Here is a 21859-nt window from a genome sequence, read left to right on the forward strand (position 1 = left end):
TATATGTTCCATTTTCCTTTCATTCATGTTTGCTCAAAGCCCAAATCGTCTAGGCCCAAAACAACTCCAGCTAAACGCTGTAGTTTGTATTATTAACTCAAAACTTGTACTCCGGTGAACTCACCGGAAACATTGAATTATTATGTCCGGCGGCGAATAGTTGGTGAGGTGAAGAGACTATCTCCAGCAATGGAAACGGAGGTTCATCAACCAAATTTCACCTACCTGGGACGAACATTTAGCGGTCTCAATATTACTGAATCCTCCTCAGCTTTCAGTGACTGCAACAGCGATAGATCCGGCGAGTTCCCGACGGCGTCTTCTCAAAGCCGGCGACTATTAATAGCATGCGCGTCGGAGAACTCAGATGAATTAATCCAGCAACTCGTCTCTGATCTCGAGTCAAACTCAATCGACGTGCAAAAGCAAGCGGCAATGGAGCTTAGACTCTTAGCGAAGAACAAATCGGAAAATCGTCTCAAAATCGCTCGAGCTGGAGCGATTAAGCCTTTGATTTCTCTTATCTCTTCCACTGATCTTCACCTTCAAGAGTACGGCGTTACCGCGATTCTCAATTTATCTCTCTGTGATGAAAATAAGGAGCTCATCGCAGCATCAGGAGCGATCAAACCGTTAGTTCGAGCTCTGAAAATCGGCAATTCAACCGCGAAGGAGAATTCCGCTTGCGCTCTGCTCCGTTTGTCGCAAATCGAAGAGAACAAAATCGCAATCGGACGGTCGGGTGCAATACCCCCGTTAGTGAACCTTCTAGAAGCCGGCAATTTCCGCGGGAAGAAGGACGCCTCAACTGCACTGTACTCCTTATGCTCCGTGAAGGAGAACAAGGTCAGAGCGGTACAAGCTGGAGTAATGAAGCCGTTAGTGGAATCAATGGCGGATTTCAGTTCAAACATGGTGGATAAATCGGCGTTCGTGGTGAGCGTTTTGATATCGTTGACAGAGGCGAGGGCGGCTGTGGTGGAGGAAGGTGGAATTCCGGTGTTGGTGGAGATCGTGGAGGTGGGGACACATCGACAGAAGGAGATTGCGGTGGCGATATTGTGGCAGCTGTGTGAGGATAGCGTGACTTACCGTACTATGGTGGCACGCGAAGGCGCTATTCCCCCATTGGTTGCTTTGTCCCAATCTGGTACAAGTCGCGCCAAACAAAAGGTAAAAAATGAAAAATATCTTTTTTTCCCCGTCTATTATTGGTCAAAAATGGAGATAGAATTTTAAATCATACAAAACGGTAGTACTTAATAGTAACTTTAATCACTCCAATATAAATATAATTCTAATTGAAAAAACTTATCAATATATATGTAGAATTATTGTGGAAGTAGTGAAATCCACACCTGCAGGGCTGCATATAGGGGATATATCCTTTAATATATGGTTCGGAAGAATTGAGTACCTTATACACTAAAATATGGCAAAGGTTATATTCAAAACCCAATTAAATCTGCCTTGTGAAATTTAGCTACTACAGTGAAAAAGATATAACCGCCGCCATGAAATGTGAAGTATGTAATTAATTAATGAGTTAGGCTAATTAATTAAGTAGGGTTAGCACTGAGCTTAGGTGTAAAGATAGACTACGTAAGTATTATGGTGAATTTGGTGATGTGAATTGGTTATGACAACTATTTATTGTTAGGTGGATGCACTAGTCGTTCTCCAATATGTCTGCCTCCTGTGGCCTCTAGCAGGTTAGGGAAAAATACTAAGAGCTGAAGTTCAATTAAATTGGTGTCTTTGTCCTTTTCAATATGTAAATATGACAGTGTTAGTAAATTATTTGAACAATTTAAATAGGTTTCTCTTCATCTTTTCGTACTTTATACTTACAATTTGTCATTGACCCCGAAAAAAGTAAGCTGGATCGACGAGTATATAAAATATTTGAATTTGTCAGTGTTTGAGTATTATTAAGCAGCAGTATTTGATGAGTATCTTGTGTTTTGGTCGTATTATGAATGGACAGGCGGAGACACTGATTGCGCTTCTACGACAGCCAAGATCCGGTAACGCCGCTGCAGCAGCAGCCAGAGCTTCTGATGTGTCGTTTTGATTCTCACCACATGTTATGTCCCTCTGTTGTTTGCTTCCTCATTTTGTATCATAGCAACCCAACACTACTCAAGAGAACCACAAAAGATGGTCAAGTAGAAGAAAAAAATGAGTCTGAAAACTGTAAATATCTTTTGTAATTCAGCAAAAGCTTTGTAAATTTTGGTTGTTTTTTGGCTGTCACTTTTGCGTTTTCTTTTTCCCTTTCTTGAGTTGCTTTCTACTTTTGGATGGGTTTAAAGGTTACTTGTACCTGGATTGTTTCTTTTTCTTTTCATATAAAGCTACCTTATTTATGAAACGTGAAAATCACAACTACTCCCGACACTTTGTCCCACGAATCCTTAACGATAACAATTTGAAAAGGAAAAACAAAAACTCACCAGGAATCTCATTGGTTTTCTTTTTTTCGCAATTAAGGTATTACTACTCGCTGTAGGTGAGACCCACTTATTACGTCAAATTGAGTAAAGAAATTGACATATTAACTCTTCCTCTTTTAATTTTATCTTCATCTTTTTTGGATGGAATTGGCCGTAATAAAGAGAAGAAGAAAAGATAGAAGATAGGAATCTTTAATGAAAATGAAACTTTGCACCTAAATGCTAGTGTTTAAAGAGAGATAAAGTGTTACTAAGACAAATATTATTGTGATCAAGGAGTACAAAAATTGTAAAAGACGATTAATATGGACCGACGAGAGTTGAAATTTGAAGGTAAAACGAACTCCACGTAATATCTTTTTCTGTTTCAATTGAATGAAAAGGCATTTGTGTGTCATAGTTCAGCATGGCCTATAATTTCTTAAAGGGAAATGCTAATCAGGGCGTATGGAGAAATTTTTATAAATGGTGTTGTTATTTAAAGATATGATCAAATGAATGAATTATTGTAATGACATCATATTAAAAAAAATTAAAAATACAAACTGTAATATATGAATAAAACACAATTCAAGTATATTACTAAGGGTGACAAACGGTCCGGGCCTAAACGGGCCAGTTCTATGTGGGCTTGGGCTTCGTGGGCTTTTGGATGTAACCGGACCGGAACCAGGACCACGAACTAATGGTCTCGGGCTAAGTGAGCCCGGGCCCGGGCGTAAACGGGCCTAAGTGGGCCTGGCCAATTTTTTTAAATTTTTTTTTATCTAAGGCAATTTCTTGTAAATTATTTAGCTTATATATATTATATACACTATATACATGGCTTATATATATATATATATATATATATATATATATATATATATATATATGTATATGTATATGTATATATGTATATGTATATGTATATATGTATATGTGGGCCTAGCTTTTTTTTAATTTTTTTTATCTAAGGTAATTTCTTGTAAATTATATTATATAGTTGTGACTTAAAATTTTTTAACTCAAATTTAAAAGATAAAATATTGTAAAAAGATATTCAAAGGAATGCGTTATAATTTTTATTATTATGACATTAACAAAACATGACCCAATCTTTCTTAGTCTCCCCTCCTCCCTCCCCCAATGGAATGAGCAGAACCAAGATGCTAATACCACCATTGAGAAGAAAAAGAAACTAATCAAGATGTGCCAAAATACAAGTTACATATTAATTTTACATGGTATCTCTTACAAATTTCATAAATCCATCAAGGTTCGGAGGAATTTCCGTTGGTGGTGGTGGAAAAGAAGCTTGTTCATCACTGCTTCCGACGAAGCTACATCATCTGCAAGTTCAGCTAGCATTTCTTCGTAAGCTTCGTCTATCTCTGGTTGTGATTCAGCAAGTCCAAAATTTCTTCGTTTCGAACGGATCCAGTCTCTGAAAAGTACTGATATTTCCAAGCTCTCCCTCATAGACGCTCTATAATCACCGAGTTGAAGTTTTGCTTTACTGAAAGCGCTCTTCGATGCTACTGTTGAAGCTTGAATGATTAAAATATCTCGGGTCATCCGTGAAAGAATCGAAAAGTGTTTTTCTTTGTCCTTCCACCGTTCCAAAAGATTAAATGAGCCGTCGGGATTCACTTCATCAAGTCCCTATGACAAATAAACTGCAAGCTCATTTAGTTGTGAACAATCACTAGTGGGACAACCTTGAGAATCCCTGAACTCGGTCCAAGCAGTAAGTGCTCTTACTCCTGCTGTTCTTTTAGATGATTGAGAACTAGAAGAAGAAGGAGTTGGAACATTTGGTCTAGCATTATCTATTGCAATTTGATAAATACTACAAATAGTTTGAGCATTTAGAGAGACGTGAATTAATTATTCTATAAGCAATAATGTGCTTTTACATTATCCAGTCCTCATCTATCCAATGACTTGTAACTGTAAGATAATCACGGTCATTATCACTTCTACCAATATCAGTAATAATAGCAACACGATAATTAATATGAGTAAATAAATAGCGCAAATATTGTTCATATTCATGTTTATATTTATAAATATCGCTATTTACGGTTGTGCGAGGCCATCTTTTATAAGTAGGATTAAAAATTCTTCTAATATAATGCACAAAGTGAGGGTTAGAAGGAAAACTATAGGGTAAGCACATAACAGTAACCATTTTTGCTAATTCCTCCCTATCTTTTCTTGGGTCATAATATAAAATACTACCGGTAACAGTGTTAATTCCCGGTTGAAATTGATTTGACCCGGTACTAGGGTCAGGCTGACTAGGTAGACTTGTCACCCCGGCCGCAACTTTTATTTGATTATATTTAACTTTATCTTGAGGGTGTATCATTATGTGTCTCCTCAAACTTTCCGCCCCCCCTCCCCCTTCGATCAACATAGTTAAAAGCTAACTTTTTACCACAAGTTTTACATTTAGCTTTATTTTTTTCTCTTATTTAAATAAAAAATGGCCAAACAAGAGATGATTCGACCCGTTTAGAAGGTTGTCTAGAAAAAATAGGGGTAGTAAGAGGGGGGTCAACCGGGGCATCATTTAGATTAGTTGGGTTAACTTCAGCAACAGGACTAATGGGTGTATCATCATCCGGCTGCGTTTAACATAAAGAGAATTCATATATTCATAATCTAAGTGTTCACCACCTCCAATATTATGCACATATTGATTCTCAGTAAATTGTAATAAAATATAATCACTATCAAGAAAATGAGCAGGCGGAGGGCAGGTATGGGGTTTGGGTAGGGGAGCACGGGGAATTAGAGGAGGAATAGATTGGCCACTAAATTCACCATTCTTGAATTTTCCCTTATTTTTACTAAACATTTTTTAAGGAATAGGACATCTTAATTATACTTATACAAAGTAAATAAAACAAACAAAACTATAATATTAAAACTAAAGAGTTGGAACGAGTTTACCGAATTGACGAAAAGCTTATTAAAAATTAATTATCGCTGAAGACTTGAAAACTTCAATTCACCAACTTCACAATTTTTCACACAAATTGCAACAATAAAGTAACCAATTTTAGAAAAAAATTAGAGAGAGATTGAGAGATGTTGATGATTTTGTGAAGAAAAATGAAAGAATGAGGGGGTATTTATAGTTGAAAATAGGAAAAAAATATAATTATAAAAAGTTTGGAGTTAAAACAAAGTTGGGGAGAGGGGGGGGGGTGAAATGACTATTTTATAAATAGCCGACGGCTATTTTGGCAGAAATAACAACTAGATTTTAAATGGTTAACGGTCAGAATTTTTTGTGAGATTTTTTTTTCTAAAATGTAATCGTTGGGCCCGTTTAGGACCGTTTGGGACCGGTTGAACCGGCCCACTTAGGACCCGGTCCCGGGCCCAAATGTCCTAACGGGCTTATTCTTTGAACCGGTCCACTTGGGCCTGCACCCCTTCTGGTTCCGGGCTTAAATAGGTAGGTACGTTTAGGCCCATTACCCATATGGGCTCGCGGGGCCTGAGCCTAACCGATCCACTTGCCACCCTTATACATTACTATAATTCTACTCGACAAGTTTTCAATTTTTTAATATATTATAATAGTCTCATTAGAATTAATACTAAATACTTTTATTTACATAATGCACAAAACAATCACTGAAAAGCACGCCATTCATTTTATTATGCAAATAGCATGCCCAATTCTCAAAATCGCAAATTGCACCTAATGGCTAAAATAATTAGCTTTCACTTTAAAATTATTTATTGTAGCTCAAATGTGGTAAGGACATCAAGATCTACTCGTTTTGTTTTAAAGATTTCTAAAACTAAGTAACAAATATACAACAGCTGGGAATCAAACTCCCAATCTTCCTAACAAAGTTACAGCGCTAGACCAAGCGAGCAAGGATCACTTTCTGTTAACCAATGTCACTTTATTTTATTTATCTGCATTTATCTTTGCATATCAGTTAGTATTCATATACTTAGTAATATTTTCTGACCAAGTGGTGCCGGATGATACCGCTTGAGTCAGGTGCGTCCCCGTCCACCCCTATTACTAACTACATAGCAACATGGAAATGACTAATGAGCTCCAGAATTATGTGAATATATGTGTAGAAATTCTAATTAAGTAGCAACATGAAATGATTAATGAGCTCCAGAATTATGTATTGAAACATATATATGTAGAAATTGTCAATCTGTATTGCTGTAATAAACAATAAAACAGTAAACTTTTTGGAAAAACAGAAACAAAAAGTTAGTAGAACCAGAATGACAAAATAAAATCTGAAAAAAAATAGGAATAAATCGAGCCCCCTGAATACACTCAAATATCCGAGGTGCTGGAATATATCCTCCCAGGATAGAACGATTAAACTCACCAGCGTATTGGTACCAAAAGCTCTGGCGAACGGCGAACCACTCAATGGTCGTAAAACACACTGGAAAATATTGTGCAGAAGAAAAAGATAATCAAAAAATTTAGTAAGTAAAAATTCTGGGATTCACGACATATTTATAGTCCATTTGGCACTATTTCTGAAAAGGTTTGCAACCTTTCAGAATAGCCATAGCTATTGGAACGGGTGAGAATATTGCGGGAAAATTAAAAAATGGATTTAAAATAATCTGGAACGGAATTTTGTCCAAAAAAATTAATCAATCAATCGATCTTTGATCGAATCCGAATCTGAAGCCGAGCCGAGCGACCGCCGGCGGCGACGATGCGAGGCTTGCCTTCTTTTTAACTCTTTAAGAGCTAGAAGAAGATCAATTGTATATATACCCATCAAAAGTTTTTTCTTCCTCGATATGAGACAATATCCCTTTACCAAAGAGGGAAACTCAAATATTTTATTTTCTCTTTCATTTTCCATTCACCCTCACATCAAACTTTAAATTAAGCTACAACACGCTTAAAAGCCGAACAGAAATGTCTGATGTCTATCTGGACATTGGAACGTTCAATATTCGTCATGATAGTTTTCCTGGACCCTTCTATCTCCCAACCTTTAATCTGCTGGACAGGAAAACTTAATATGTTAATTTCACTTATTTATCGGCAGTTTTGATTTACGCGTTCAATAAATGTCAAAAATATTTTGTTCGCCTAAGTAAGTATATTTTGATGATTGACAGAAGAACTCACGCATGAACCAGGTTCATACACAGTATACTCAGACACGGGTTGATTCAAGCACAAGGCATGCACGTGAAGGAGATAAGCTTAAGTGGTTTTATCTGATATCTCCTTAGCGAAAAGATTGCATAATTGATAAGGAGCAGGACTCCTTACTCGAATATAACTCTATCCTAGATAAAGGAAGAGTTAGAAGTTAAAGATAACTAGAACTCTTCCACTGTATGGGGTAAAATATGTTCATACTTAATGATCGCATGAGAAAACGACGCGTGGTACCGAAAGCAGAAGATAGCTAAACCCGAAGGCAATGATCTCGCTTGTCACCAGAGAGAATGTTACTCATAACGACAAATTTAATGCCGACATCCGATAGCATTCAATAAAGAATATTCTACAACATTAAGTGCATGATCCGTTACAAAGAATATGGCATTCACTACCTACCATTACACATCCTTCAATGGCCCTTATAATTATCATTAAAGAGGAGCTTAATCCTAGGACCTTGTTCCCTAGGTGCAGTTATAAATAGTGAGCTCTACCATCGTTGTAAGGGGGACGATTTTCTGACCAACATACATTATATTCTATCAAAAGCTCAAAACATTTTACTTTCTTGTCCATTTGCATTGTTCTTGTTACTCCCGGTAGCTCTGCTCCCGGAACCAAGATATTTGCCGACTATTTTGATCTTAAGGCTAAGTCTTATATTTCTGTCTAATACATATATTATTTTTGGATCAAATTAATTTACTTGTCTATAAACCACATATAAATTCAACTGTATCATTTTACGGGTAAACAATTTGGCGTCCATCGTAGGGTATAGACAGTTTTGTAATTAAATTAATCCCTGCATCTGTTACTAACTTGTTTGATTCTTTGTTCTTAGAAAAACATATTAAAAATGGTAGATAATGATATTAACAACAGACATAATGTTAAGGCCCAAAGAAATCAACCTCAACACGAGGATTCAATCAGTGATACTCACAACGAGGGGAATGAGGCCACGCCGGTCCACGATGACCGATATTCGCGACATGTACGGGAGGAAACTCCTGATGATACTGAAGAAGAGCACGTCGTCGAAGCGGTCAGGGTCTTGCAAGAGCAATGGGAGGCCTTTATATGCCATCTCACACGGCAGGATAAGGTCATGATGGAACTGAAGCAGGCGTTGTCGGGCGCTTCTAACAACGCGAATGGGGGACGCCTACTTCTTCTCGGTGCTCTACAAACCAAGCAACGTAGAGGATCGACAACAACACCCTGAGGGGCAAGGTCGGGTCCGATGGTGTTGGTGGGAATGGGTCCGGTAACAATAACGAGAGTGATCCATTTTAAATCGAACTCATGATTTATGAGGGAAGTAAACGCCCGAGTGGATTAATTTCTGGTCGCACCACTAGTGCTGAAAGGGCCGGACTCAAAGAAATACATACAATTGTTGTACACACCAAGTGCGACACGTGAACTGATTCCGAAGCAGTTTAAAATACCAGATGTGCCGAAGTATGATGGGACTTTGGATCCTCAGGAGCACATCACCACCTATACAACAACAGTGAAGGGAAATGATTTAGCTCTCCACGAGATTAAGTCTATTTTGCTGAAGAAATTCGGGGAGACTCTTACGAAGGGAGCCTTGACGTGGTATTCACTTTTGCCTGAGCATTCCATAGACTCCTTTGAGAGGCTCGTAGATTCTTTCATCAAGGCCCATGCTGGGGCCAGAAAGGTACAAACCCGAAAGGCTGATTTATTCTGAATTTCCCACGGAGAGTTCGAGTTGCTACGGGAGTTTGTAACTAGGTTCCAGAAGAAAGGATGTTGCTACCGGCCGTACGGATAAATGGGCGGCTGGAGCATTCACCAAAGGTCTAAATCCGAGAAGTTTCGACCTTCCTAGAAGTTGAAAGAAAGTTTGCTCAAGTTTCAGGTGACAACTTGGGCAGATGTTCACAATCCGTACGAGTCAAAAATAAGGATTGAAGATGATCAGCTAGGTCTCTCGGCGTCGATTAAGGATTGGGATCGGGAGAAGAATAAAGAGAAATCGAAAGATGATTTTGACACAGATCGACGATCTTTGAGGAGTCGATTTTTGCCCTATGAACGGTCCGAAGGATGTGGCAATGGTTTCTGGTCGGCAGATAGATTCTCTACTTATAGGAGAACCGATCACGACCGAAACAACAAGTCATTGCTGAACAAGGAAACGTCAGATTCTTCCTACTCCATACTTTTCGAATACAACTTCAAAGTCAGCATAGTGGAGCTATTATCGGCCATGAGGAATTAAAGAAGCATGGTTTCCGAAGCCAATGAGATCAGATCCCGACCAGAGAGATCCTAATTTGTGGTGTGAATACCACGGGACAAACAGTCACCAGACTGGGGACTATCGGCATTTGTGCGAAAAAGACGAAAGTATCAGTGACCCACAACAAAAGACTTTGAGAAGTTACTGAAGACGTCATCACTTTTACAGAGGAAGACGTTGATGGATGCTACCGCATAACGATGCCCTGGTAGTTTCTTTAAATGTCTTAGATTTTAAGATTAAGCGTGTTCTGGTGGATCTAGGAAGTTCAGCCAATATCATCTAATGGAGAGTGTTGGAGCAAGCCAAGCTCACCGGAAGTATCATTCCGACCACAAAACTACTCGCCGGGTTCTGATAAGCGTGACATTGGGGAGAAATCTTGGTGCATGCGAATGCCGAGGGGGTGACGAAGACGACCCTTTTCGAGGTAGTGGACGAGGATATGTGTTACAATATCATCCTGGAGAGACCATGGTTGCACAGAATGAAGGTTGTGCTGTCAACTTATCATCAAATGTTGAAATTTCCAACCCCCGAGGGAGTTAAAACAAATAAGAGGGTATCAACTGGCGCAAGGGAGATGAATGCAATCTCAGTCTCCGGTAGCAGAGGGGAGGAGCATGTGGAATATTAATTACAAGAGTTGGCGCCTATTCCCGAACCAAGTGAATTAAGCCAAGGGGAGGGGGAGTCAGAATCCTATCAGGTGCCAAGGTATTTTCAGGTACCAGAAGAGATGGATGCAACAAAGTCCACAATAGAAGAACTTGAGCAAGCCGCATTGTTCAAGAAATTCTTGGAGAGGAAATTCCACTTGGGAACTGGACTGTACCCGAACTCAAGTATGGTTTTATATATGGGTGCGCATAAAATCTGAAAAATCGTATTCCGAACAGGACCGAATTAATTCGATATTTCGGTTTTGATTTTTTCAGTATTTCGGTCTAATTCGGTACTATATTTTCGATATTTCGGTACGGTTCTCGGTATTAGGATCTTGAAATTTCGGTATACTGAAATACCGAATTACCGAAAATATAGTACCGAATTAGAAGAGGATGGTGGCTTTTCAACCGGCAGAATAGTGACAGTAACAAGCTACTAATATTTTCTCTCTCTTTGCTTTCGTAATTCATTGCACCAAAAATAACAGAACACCCTGGATAATGATCTTTATACAAGTATAGATTCTTTCTAGGAATAGTCTAAAGGCTTGAGGCTTTAATTGGGTTGAAGATTGAAATTAACAGAAGTAATGCTTCCTCCCCATTAAGGATAGAGGATAGATCTGCAAGCCTTCGACTATCTCAAGCAGATGAAAGATGATAGTTCATCATTGTACGTACGTCCAAGGAGCCCGGTGTACTCTGGTTATCTATTCCATTAGTGAATAATGGAACTAATAAACAATATTACAGAGAGGAGTTAGGTGGGATTTGGTATTGCATATTAAACCTTGTTCAGTACCGTGACCATAATAGTTCAAGTTCTTGTGACTAAATATATAGGCAATAAATTAAGCTCCTACTGTAGGATCTGAAGGTTCAATCATATTATTTATGTCTCTTTTTGTTCTAATGCCTAGATTTGTGATTAAACGGGTAGATTGTTAGTACTTCTACTATTCAAACTATGTCCTTTTTTTTTCTTTTTTTTTTTAAATTCTAATATAGACTATTCATAGGTCAACAATGATTACACTCGACAAGAACTCATCTGTAAAAGGGGCAAAAATAGTGATGAGCATAACGGGGAGGTATTTCCGCTTCTAAGAGAAGACAAATTGGTTCTGCCAATTCTTTAAATTGATATAATATGGTTATAACTGAAACTGTGCCGAACCAAAATAAGAAATACTGAACCGTACTGAAATATTTTGGTATGGTATTTGGTATACACAATTGATAAATCGAATACCGAAATGCCGAACCGAAATACCAAATGCCCACCCCTAGTTTTATAGAATTTCTTCAATTTAATGTCGATTATTTTGCATGGTTGCTTGCGGATATGACAGGTATCCCGCCGGAGGTGGCCGTACACAAGCTAAGCTTGGATCCCAACATTCCTTCGGTAAGACATAAAAAATGTCCTATCGCCGAGCCCATAAATAAATTCGCCAAGAAAGAGGTAACTCGCCTGTTTGATAACGGTTCAATATGAGAGGTAAAGTATTCCGATTGGCTAGCTAACATAGTAGTAGTTTTAAAGAAAAATAATAAATTTCACATGTGCATAGACTATAAGGACTTAAATAAGGCGTGCCCAAAAGAAACGTTCCCATTGCAAAACATTGATCAAATGATTGATGCAACTGCCGGGCACGAGTTAATGGGTTTCCTCGATGATTACTGCGGGTACAATCAAATCAAAATAGACCCGGAGGATCAGGAAAAAAACATTGTTCAACACGAATTTCGGCACATATTGTTACAGCATGATGCCCTTTGGGTAAAAAATGCTGGAGCCACTTATCAACTGTTCGTGAACAAGATGTTTGAAAAGCAAATAGGGAAAACCATGAAAGTTTACATAGATGATATGCTTGTAAAGTCTTTGAACGTAGGTGATCATCTCAAACACTTGCAAGAATCTTTTGACATCTGAAGGAAGCATAATATGAAGCTTAACCATGAGAAGTGTGCATTCGAGCTCAACTTCGGTAAGTTCTTGGGATTCCTGGTGTCACAAAGTGGGATCGAAGTTAACCCCGATAAAATCAAGGTCATCAAAGACATCCTGGACCAGCTGTCAAACATAAAAGAGGTTCAGAGGCTAACGGGGAGATTGGTCGCTTTGGGCAGACTCATTTTTCGGTCTTCGAAGAAATGCTATCATTTCTTCTCACTTCTCAAAAAGAAGAACAACTTCGAATGGACCCCGAGATGCCAACAGGCTTTGAGGGATTTGAAAAGGTATTTTTCAAGCCATCTGTTACTATCGAAATTGAAAGAAGGCGATAAACTGTTGGTCTACTTAGCAGCCTCAGAGGTAGCGATAAGTGCTGTTGTAGTCCGTGAGGATGAAGGTACACAATCTCCTATCTATTACATTAGTAAAATTTTAACAGGAGCAAAAACTCGCTACCTACATCTAGAGAAATTGGCCTTAGCTCTCGTAGTCGCCGCTCGAAAACTAAGGCCTTACTTCCATTGTCATCTGATAGTTGAGGTGACCACCTTTCCCTTGCGGAATATCCTTCATAAACCCAAAATTTCGGGTAGGCTAGCCAACTGGGCCGTCGAATGAGTGAATTTGACATAGAATATAAACCTAGGACTGCGATTAAGTCACAAGTTTTGGCCGACTTTCTGGTCGATTTTAGTCCGGGGCTGTTACCTTTGGCAACCAAAGAAGCAATGATAGTGTCAGATTCGACATCAGGAGTTTGGACCCTATTCACGGATAGATCTTCCAACGTAAAAATATCTGGACACGGCATAGTACTAATCACGCCTTCAGGGGAAACCCTAAGGTAGGCCATAAGAACGGTCCCGTTGACTAACAATGAAGCGGAGTATGAAACTTTGATTGTAGGAATCGAATTGGCCTGAGGACTGGACTCCAAGGTCATAGAAATCAAATACGACATCCGGTTAGTGGTAAATCAGGTTTATGAGATCTTTGAAGCCAAAGAGGAACGAATGACAATACATAATGAAGGTTCAGTCTCCACTCGCTCAGTTCTAGGAGTGGTCAATCATGCATGTCCTGAGGGAAGAAAATGCATAACCAGTCACATTAGCTAATCTTGGCTCGTCCACGGAAATGAAAGTATCGAACTCCGGTATGGTCGTACAACTTATGCACTTGGTTTTGAACGCAGATAGATATTACAAGGTAAATGCGACTAATTTGGTCTAGGACTAGAGAAATGAAATTATTGACTATCTCGAACACGAAAAACTGCCTGAGGTTCCTAAGGCTACTCAGGCGCTATGAACTAAGGCCGCATGATATTGTTTCAAAGGAGGTCAATGATACAAAAAATCTTTCCAAGGCCCGTTGGCCCGATGTTTGGGAGCCTCCGAGGCTAACTATGTTATGTAAGAAGTCCACGAATAGATCCACGGGAACACTCGGGCGCAGATTCCTTAGTACTAACATTAATTAGGGCAGGAAACTATTGGCCCCAGATGGAACAAGATGCTAAAGAATATGTTCAAAAATGCGATAAATGTCAACGCCATGTACCGTTGGTACATCAACCGGTAGAGCCACTGCATTATGTTCTATTACCGTGACTGTTCATGAAATGGGGGATGGATATCGTCGGACCGCTGCCACCGGCCCTCGGAAAGTAAGATTCCTTTTTATTTTAACTGACTATTTCTCTAAGTGGGTTGAAGCAGGTCCTTATCAGAAGATCGGTGAATGTGAAGCAGTAGATTTCTTGTGGGAGAACATAATTTGCAAATTTGGAATACCAAAAGAAATAGCCTGCGACAATGGGACACAATTCATTGGCACAAAAATTACAAAATTCTTCGAAGATTTGAAAATCAAGAGGATCACATCATCACCTTATCATTCGAGCGCAAACGGCCAAGTAGAATCAAAAAACAAAATGATCGTACAAAATCTCAAAAAGATATTAGAAGCAGCGAAAGGAAAATGGCCCGAAGAGCTTCCAGGTGTACTATGGGCATACCGAACAATAGCCAAATCAAGCACGGGGGAGACTCCTTTTTCTCTTTTGTACGGAGCAAAAGTGTCACGCCCCAACCTCAGGGGGCGCGACCGGCGCTCAATCGAGTGAACCCAACTGAGAAAGCCTCATCAAACACTACCCATCCAACTCAATATGAATAGGGAAACCATGTTTTCATTTATTTAGACAAGGGAAGATAGTACATTCAACATTTTAGTTCATTTTATATCACAACATTAAATCGTAGTTAAGTGTCCAAGATTCCATACAATTATAGTTTAAAAGAAATCAAGAGTACAAGGTTACAACATAGTTCATTGACCTATCCAATACCCTTACATAACCCACACATATGTCTACATAGCCTCTAGGATACAAAAGATGAGTTTGACAACGCCGGCAACAAGACCCCGGCTATACCTCAAAAGTGATCGTCCACAACACAAAGATATACAATATAGCCCCTTGAAGGAGAAAGGGGCTCACCATGATCTTGAGAAGAGGGATGCTTCGCTACACACGATCGGCACTATCCGCTATGGAGCCACCTATATTCATTTAAAAAAAATGTAGCGCCCCCGGTATAAGGGACGTTAGTGCCATCGAATAGCACTAGTATGTATAACTAAACACCATCAAATTAGAAAGAACTTTCATACACAAATAAGGAAATCACAGGTATCACTCCAAAACTTTAAACAAGCACAACATTATCAACATGAAAGAATTACACAACATTCACATCATGTTTCCATAGCCTTTATTTGGGCATTTCATACTGTTCCACATCGTTCACATTACCATCTCTATCTTGAGCGGAGTCCGATCTCGACCCGATCGGCTAGGCCGTCTCCCAGAGACGTTACCAATATTCTATTCACACTTTCCAGTTGCAATCATCAATGCATAACCGCTATGTGTATATGTCATGGCACCCGATCACGGCTCGATAGGCTAGGCCGCCTTACCGAGGCGTTACCATTTTCCATTATTCATCTCACTCCAATCTTTGGTTACACATGTATTAGTTTACCGGTACTTGGGGCCACAATTTTCACATTCCACAATTCACGTTTCACATCGTTCCCATTTTCAACATTAGGTTTGTAATTCAAGAGAGTATGGCACACAAGAGCAAATAAGGTTGTAGGCATAGATGAGACTACATGTAAGTGGCACAACAACGCACTTCAATTTCAATCTAAGGTCTAAGCATTTCTATACATGATTCATAGTCCTTGCGCCTTTTCAAATTATCAAGAATAACACGTTGATCAATTTGAGACACAGTTTCCACGCATATAAGGTTGCAACACCAAGTCAAGTGAAATAGCAATCAATACAACAATTCAATTTAATCTTACCGTACTCACAATACCAACGATGAAGCTCAATTTCTAAAAGACGGGGTTTTAGCCATACATACCTCAATAAAGATTTTCTTATTCCTTATAAAATTCCGGAACTTTTAGCACTTCGATCTATTGTGTAAGAATTACAAATTAAACCGATAATTAGAGATGAGATTGAGATTCTAGCTTGTTGTCACACCTCTTTTTTCCTACACCCCAAGAGGGAGTGTAAGAGAGTTTTTCCAATTAAAGTGACGATCGAGACGAGATTGTTTTATTTAAAATTCAGAGTCACCACTTGGGATAATTTATTGTGTCCCAAGTCACCAGTTCAAATCCCGAATCGAGAAAAAGGTTGACTCTGTTTTACAGTCCGCGAACACAGAAATCCGGGTAAGGAATTTTGTTAACCCGGGAGGAGTTAGGCATTCCCGAGTTCCGTGGTTTTAGCACGGTCGCTCAACTGTTATAATTGACCTATTATCTGATTTTAGTACATGTTTTAACCTATGGTGCAATTTTGAACTTTTGAGCCTCTTTTATTGAATTATTTTTTTATTAGGAAAGATTCAACGTCATCTAAAACACATCTTGAACCACGTCACATAAATGCACCCGCGGTCTATGACACATTTCATCTAACGTTGTTGAGACTTGGATTTGGGTCACATAAATACACACCCAAGTTTAGGAAGGTAATTTTTAATAGCGTGCCTAAAACAACTATGCACTTTCAGGTTTGCGAGGGCCATAGAAAATTCAACTAAATGGCACGCCTCGATTTCTAAGGATTAAAATTAAAAGGGTGAGAGCCATGCATTTCAAGATTTTATTTGGCACGACACACCTCAAATTATTTCAAAAGGTTTTATTCAACTTAAAGCAAACTACGGATGTTCATAATTTATTCACCTTTTTTAAATTTCTAGATTATCAGTAATATATCTAAGAGTTGTGAAAATTATTATAGAAAGAAATGGCATTATTTGATTACTTGGAAATGTGCATCACAAAAATGGAGAAGAATGTTTTGGATTCTTGAATTCCAATTATTTTTGGCCCAGAACTTTCTATAATCAAAATAATCCCAAAAGCCAAATCATTTTCACTAAAACCTACACCTTATTCTCAACCTTTGCTAACAGACACAATTTCTTTAACAAATTTCAAGATGCTTTATCTCAATTTTAACAAAGGAAAAAACCCTCCCTACTTCTACACATGACTCCAAGCTCATAAAACAAAAATATACGTCTAAACCATGGAAAATTTTAAACAAATACATAACTTAAACATACCAATAATCACATTTAACAAGAATATCATCTAACTTTCATTAGGCAAATAAAATTATAGCAAATATTATGGAACTAAGAAGCATGTTAAAGAAGAAAAATGGACCTTGTATTAGCAGGAAAACTCCAAGCAAATTTACAAAAAGTCAGTCGATTATCCAAAAGCATATAAGAGGAAAACTCGACTCAACGCCAAAAGGGACCTCGTCGGGAACCCTCACCGATCTCGGATCGGGGACCTCAACGATGACGAAACCTCACTTCGGAACCAACGAAAAACTCGACTGAGCGGAAACTTTGATGACAATAGCTTTTAGAGCTTAAAAAAAGGGGTCGAAATCTTGTGAAGCTTTGAAGAAGAAGAAAGAGTTCAGGCGGGTTTTCTGGGATGGAGAAGCAGAGGCGACGAGTGGGTTCTGTGTTTGTTAAACAGCGATAGCATTTTTGTTCATGGCTGTTGATTTCCGTTTCTAATGAAGAATAAGACGGGAGTCAAATGGGTCCTCCTCTATTGAGAATTGCGGCGGATTCTTGTTAGCCAACAAAAAGGATCTCCGTTTTTTTAGCTATTTCTCTAGGTTCCGTTCCCTTTTCCCCTTCTGTTTATCGTTTCCCTATCCCTATTGTTTTTCTGTTCCCCTTGTTAGGTGTGTGTGTGCACTTTTATATAAAGAGAAAATGAGCCCCTTTTTTTTCTTTTACGTGAGCCTCAGCAAAAATTATCCCCTCATGTATGAGCTGGATATGGATGGATAAGAACAAAAATAATTCTTGAAGCCCAAGTTTAGGAGTTGCACTAGGGGAGTATTATGTAGGGAAGGTGCATGTGAATATTAAAGAGAATCCAAAGTGTCAAAAATGTACTAATTGGTGAATAAGAAAAAATAAAAGAATTAGTAGTGAATGACGTGAAAGTGCCCATGTGATGTCAGAGGCTATTAAAATGTGAGAGTGGAATAATAAATTTAGGAAGATACTAACCAATTAAACTGAAGAAAATTTTAACAAGTCTTTAGCTTATTGATAAAAGCTAGACTAAAGAAGACATTTTTTTTGAAACTTTTCTTTCTTTCTAAATTAAAAAATTAATACTCTAAAAATATGTAACTTTTTTTGTAATTTTTATTTTTGCGACGAAATAAAGTAAAAGATTCACAACTATTTAAAATATCGAGGTTAGGCCTAAACTAAATATTTTATGCTAAAATGGGTAAAATTTCGGGGAAGGTCAAAAATCACATGTCTACAGCTGCTCCTCTTTGACCGGAAATACGAAGTATTTTCAGACAAAGAATGACTAGACAGGTTTTTTGACCCGACCCTTATTTAGGGAGACCAAAACTAAGAGAAAGAAAGAGAATGTGACCGAGCCCTGGTATTTGAGCTGCCTACATATCCTTGGCTATAAAGGAATCAGGCCACGTGTAGTTCAGAACTGAGTGAGATGATGGAGTATGCCGAGGTGGAGAGCCGATCGAGGTGTTGTTCCGCCGAGGTTCCGGTCCACAGTCTTGTTATTACATAAAAAATCAACACATGAAAAAGACTAGCTAAGCCTATCAGCTACGAGTTACAAGATTCCTATCTATGAGTCTTTTGAAGCTTGATCTTGAGTCTTGGTTGGTTCTTCATGCGGACCCTGATCTGAATCTTGATGCTTGTTAGCCGCAGGTGTTGGTTCAATCTTCTTCAGTTTTTCAAACCAAGACGGGACATGCAGAGCTTGTGACCTCAGCCCTGTCTTGAGCAGCTCACATCTTTCATTAACTTCTGCATTTGGATTCACTTCTTGTCTTTCTTTTTGTTGTTGTGGTTGTTTTTTTTTATTCTGGATTGTGACTAACTTCTATTGATCATCTTGGACTGCTGACTCACATTCTTGACGCGAGCTTCTTTTGTTGCTGACCTGAATTGCATTCTGAATTGAATTCCCTTTTTTCCAGGTGGGCGCCTGATTGCTGAACTTGAACCGTCTTCTCTTGTTACTTGACATTGTTTTCCCTTGCACCTTGAACCATTTTCCCTTGAAACTTGAACTGTCTTCCTTCGAAACTGCTTTCCCTTGAAACTTGAGTTGTCTTCCCTTGTTCTCCAGGTGGGCGCCTGATTACAACAAGACAGACAAAACAAAAAGAAATTTTTTCTGCCCCAGTTTGCACTAGGAAGATTTGTGAGTTGTTAGCAAAATTATAAACCACGTGTACTATTGATGCAATGATGAGAGTAAACTAAAGAATAGACTAGGAAAACTATAAACTAAGCTTGACTAAAGTAAAGACTGACCCTATTCTCCAAGCGGGCCCCCCCTGATTTCAGGAAAACTAAATATTGATAATCTTAAGAAAACTAAAAATTGACCTTTTTTTTTCAAATCCAGATTTCCTTTTTTTTTCAAATTATCCTAGGAGAAAATTCGTTAGACTAGATTTTCTATCTTAGGAGAAAGATTCATCAAACTAAGACGTTTATCCTAGAAGAAAATTCATTAGACTAGGTCCTTCTTTTTCTCTTTTTTTTTTTATTTTTTTTTATTTTTTTGGTATCTTAGGAGAAAGATTCATCAGACTAAGAATTTGATCCTAGGAGAAAATTCATCAGACTAGATTTTCTATCTTAGGAGAAATATTCATCATACTAAGATTTTGATCATACGAGAAAATTCATCAGACTAGGTATTTTTCTGTTATCTTAGGAGAAAGATTCATCAGACTAAGATTTTAATCCTAGGAGAAAATTCATCAAACTAGGTTTTCTATCTTAGGAGAAAAATTCATCAGACTAAGATTTTGATCATTGGAGAAAGTTCATCAGACTAGGTATTTTTCTGTTATCTTAGGAGAAAGATTCATCAGACTAAGATTCTGATCCTAGGAGAAAGTTCATCAGACTAGGTCTTCTATCTTAGGAGAAAAATTCATCAGACTAAGATTTTGATCCTAGTAGAAAGTTCATCAGACTAGGTCCTCTATCTTAGGAGAAAAATTCGTCAGACTAAGAGTTCGATCCTAGGAGAAAGTTTATTAAACTAGGTTTTCTAATTTATTATCTTAGGAAAAATATTCATCAAACTAAGATTTTGATCCTAGGAGAAAGTTCATTAGACTAGGTCTCTTTTTTTTGGTATCTTAAAAGAAGGATTCATCAGACTAGGATTTATATTGGGAGGAAAATCCATCAGACTAGGAATTTTATCCTAGGAGGAAAAATGTGAAGACCAATGTCAAGATTTTATGCACAATAGCAAGACAAATAAAGACAAAGATTTGAGAAACTTCCCTTTGTCAGCTCTTCTCGTCTTTTCTTTTTCTTTTTTTTTTTGTTTTTTTTTGAACCACTTTCCTTGCACTGCTTTTTTCCTATTCTACACAAAGAAAAATTTGTCAGTTTTAAAAATGATGGTCGGTTTGTGGCCTTGAATCTTGGGCAGCTTGGCTTCTGCTCAATCAAGTTGAGTCGTCTTCAAGAGACTTTTGCTCTGCACCAACTCTGATAGTTTTACACCAGTACCATTTGTATTTGCAGCTCAAACAGCCGTATCCCAATTGGAGATCTTTGCTTAGGTGACTTTTTCCGATATCTTGAATGACTTCCTGCTTTTGAGCAATTTGTTTGTAAGAGAGAATCACCAGTTATCTTTGCTTGCGTCAAGTAAGCTGACAAGAGTCTTTAGGGGGAGCCTTTGCATGAATCCTCAAGGCATGTTGATAGTAACAACTGAATGTGCTGGCCAAATTCACTTTGTGCAACTAAAAAGCTGATAGCTGTCATACCTCCTTTTTACCTACCCCCGGAAAGGGTATATATAAGGGAGTTTTTTCCAACTTAAAGTGACAATTGAAACAGGATTATTTATTAAAAGATTCAGAGTCGCCACTTTGAATAATTTAGGGTGTCCCAAGTCATTGGTTCAAATCCCGAATCAAGGAAAGAATGACTCTGATTACAGTCTACGAATACAGAAACCCGGGTAAGGAATTCTGTTAACCTGGGAGAAGGTGTTAGGCACTCCCGAGTTCTGTGGTTATAGCACGGTCGCTTTGATCATACTTGGCTTAAACAAATTGCTTATTTACTTATTTTAGAACCTATGTGCATTTGCCTTTTTATCACCTTTTAATTAAGAAATTATCTTGAAACGGGTCATGCGTACATGTACACGTTTTTTGGAACGTCAAATATCATGTCACGCGAACATGTCCAAAATTAATAACGCTCGATTATTATTAAGAAAATTCGGCCAAAGTTGCGCGAATGCATACTCCAGTTTTGTTTCTGAGAAATCGTAATTATATCACGCGAACGTGTACGCAATTACGATGGATTAATAAGAACAATATTTTCGACTATTCCATCTATTGAATTGATTCATTATCAATGGTCTAACTTATTATAATGCTTTAGCTATTTGGAATTGTTTGTTAGGGAGCAAAGGGACGAATTTATTGAGTTCTTGATTAGTAGGCTAGTGTAGGAAAGGGTCATCTTACGTATTTACAAAAAATGGGCCGACTGAATCAAGAAGTAGGTGGCATGATTCAAATTACTTGAACCGATCTATTGTTCTAGGAAAGAAAAAGTAAAATTCTAAAAGAAAATATTCCCAAATTAAGGATTAAGAGCAGTAACCTTTAGCTAGTGTTGATAGCTATAT

The 21859-nt window shown here is 38.2% G+C and overlaps 1 protein-coding gene across 1 annotated transcript; it reads left to right on the forward strand.

Annotated features, from left to right (window-relative positions):
* Nucleotides 1-2388, forward strand: LOC104248960 (U-box domain-containing protein 4-like). The gene is made up of 2 exons (XM_009805317.2): nucleotides 1-1173; nucleotides 1988-2388. The coding sequence occupies exons 1-2, from the start codon at nucleotides 190-192 to the stop codon at nucleotides 2072-2074; spliced, it is 1071 nt and encodes a 356-aa protein (XP_009803619.1). The 5' UTR covers nucleotides 1-189; the 3' UTR covers nucleotides 2075-2388.
* Nucleotides 2389-21859: the final 19471 nt, after the last annotated feature.

The sequence above is a fragment of the Nicotiana sylvestris genome, chromosome 10 (assembly GCF_000393655.2).
Source record: "Nicotiana sylvestris chromosome 10, ASM39365v2, whole genome shotgun sequence".
Lineage (NCBI taxonomy): Eukaryota > Viridiplantae > Streptophyta > Magnoliopsida > Solanales > Solanaceae > Nicotiana > Nicotiana sylvestris.

Bases quoted from the DNA above. Each gene is read 5' to 3' on its own strand.
- LOC104248960 (XM_009805317.2), top strand. From the start codon at position 190: ATGGAAACGGAGGTTCATCAACCAAATTTCACCTACCTGGGACGAACA. The intron at 1,174-1,987 runs GTAAAAAATGAA...ATGAATGGACAG, and splicing joins CAAGTCGCGCCAAACAAAAG to GCGGAGACACTGATTGCGCT.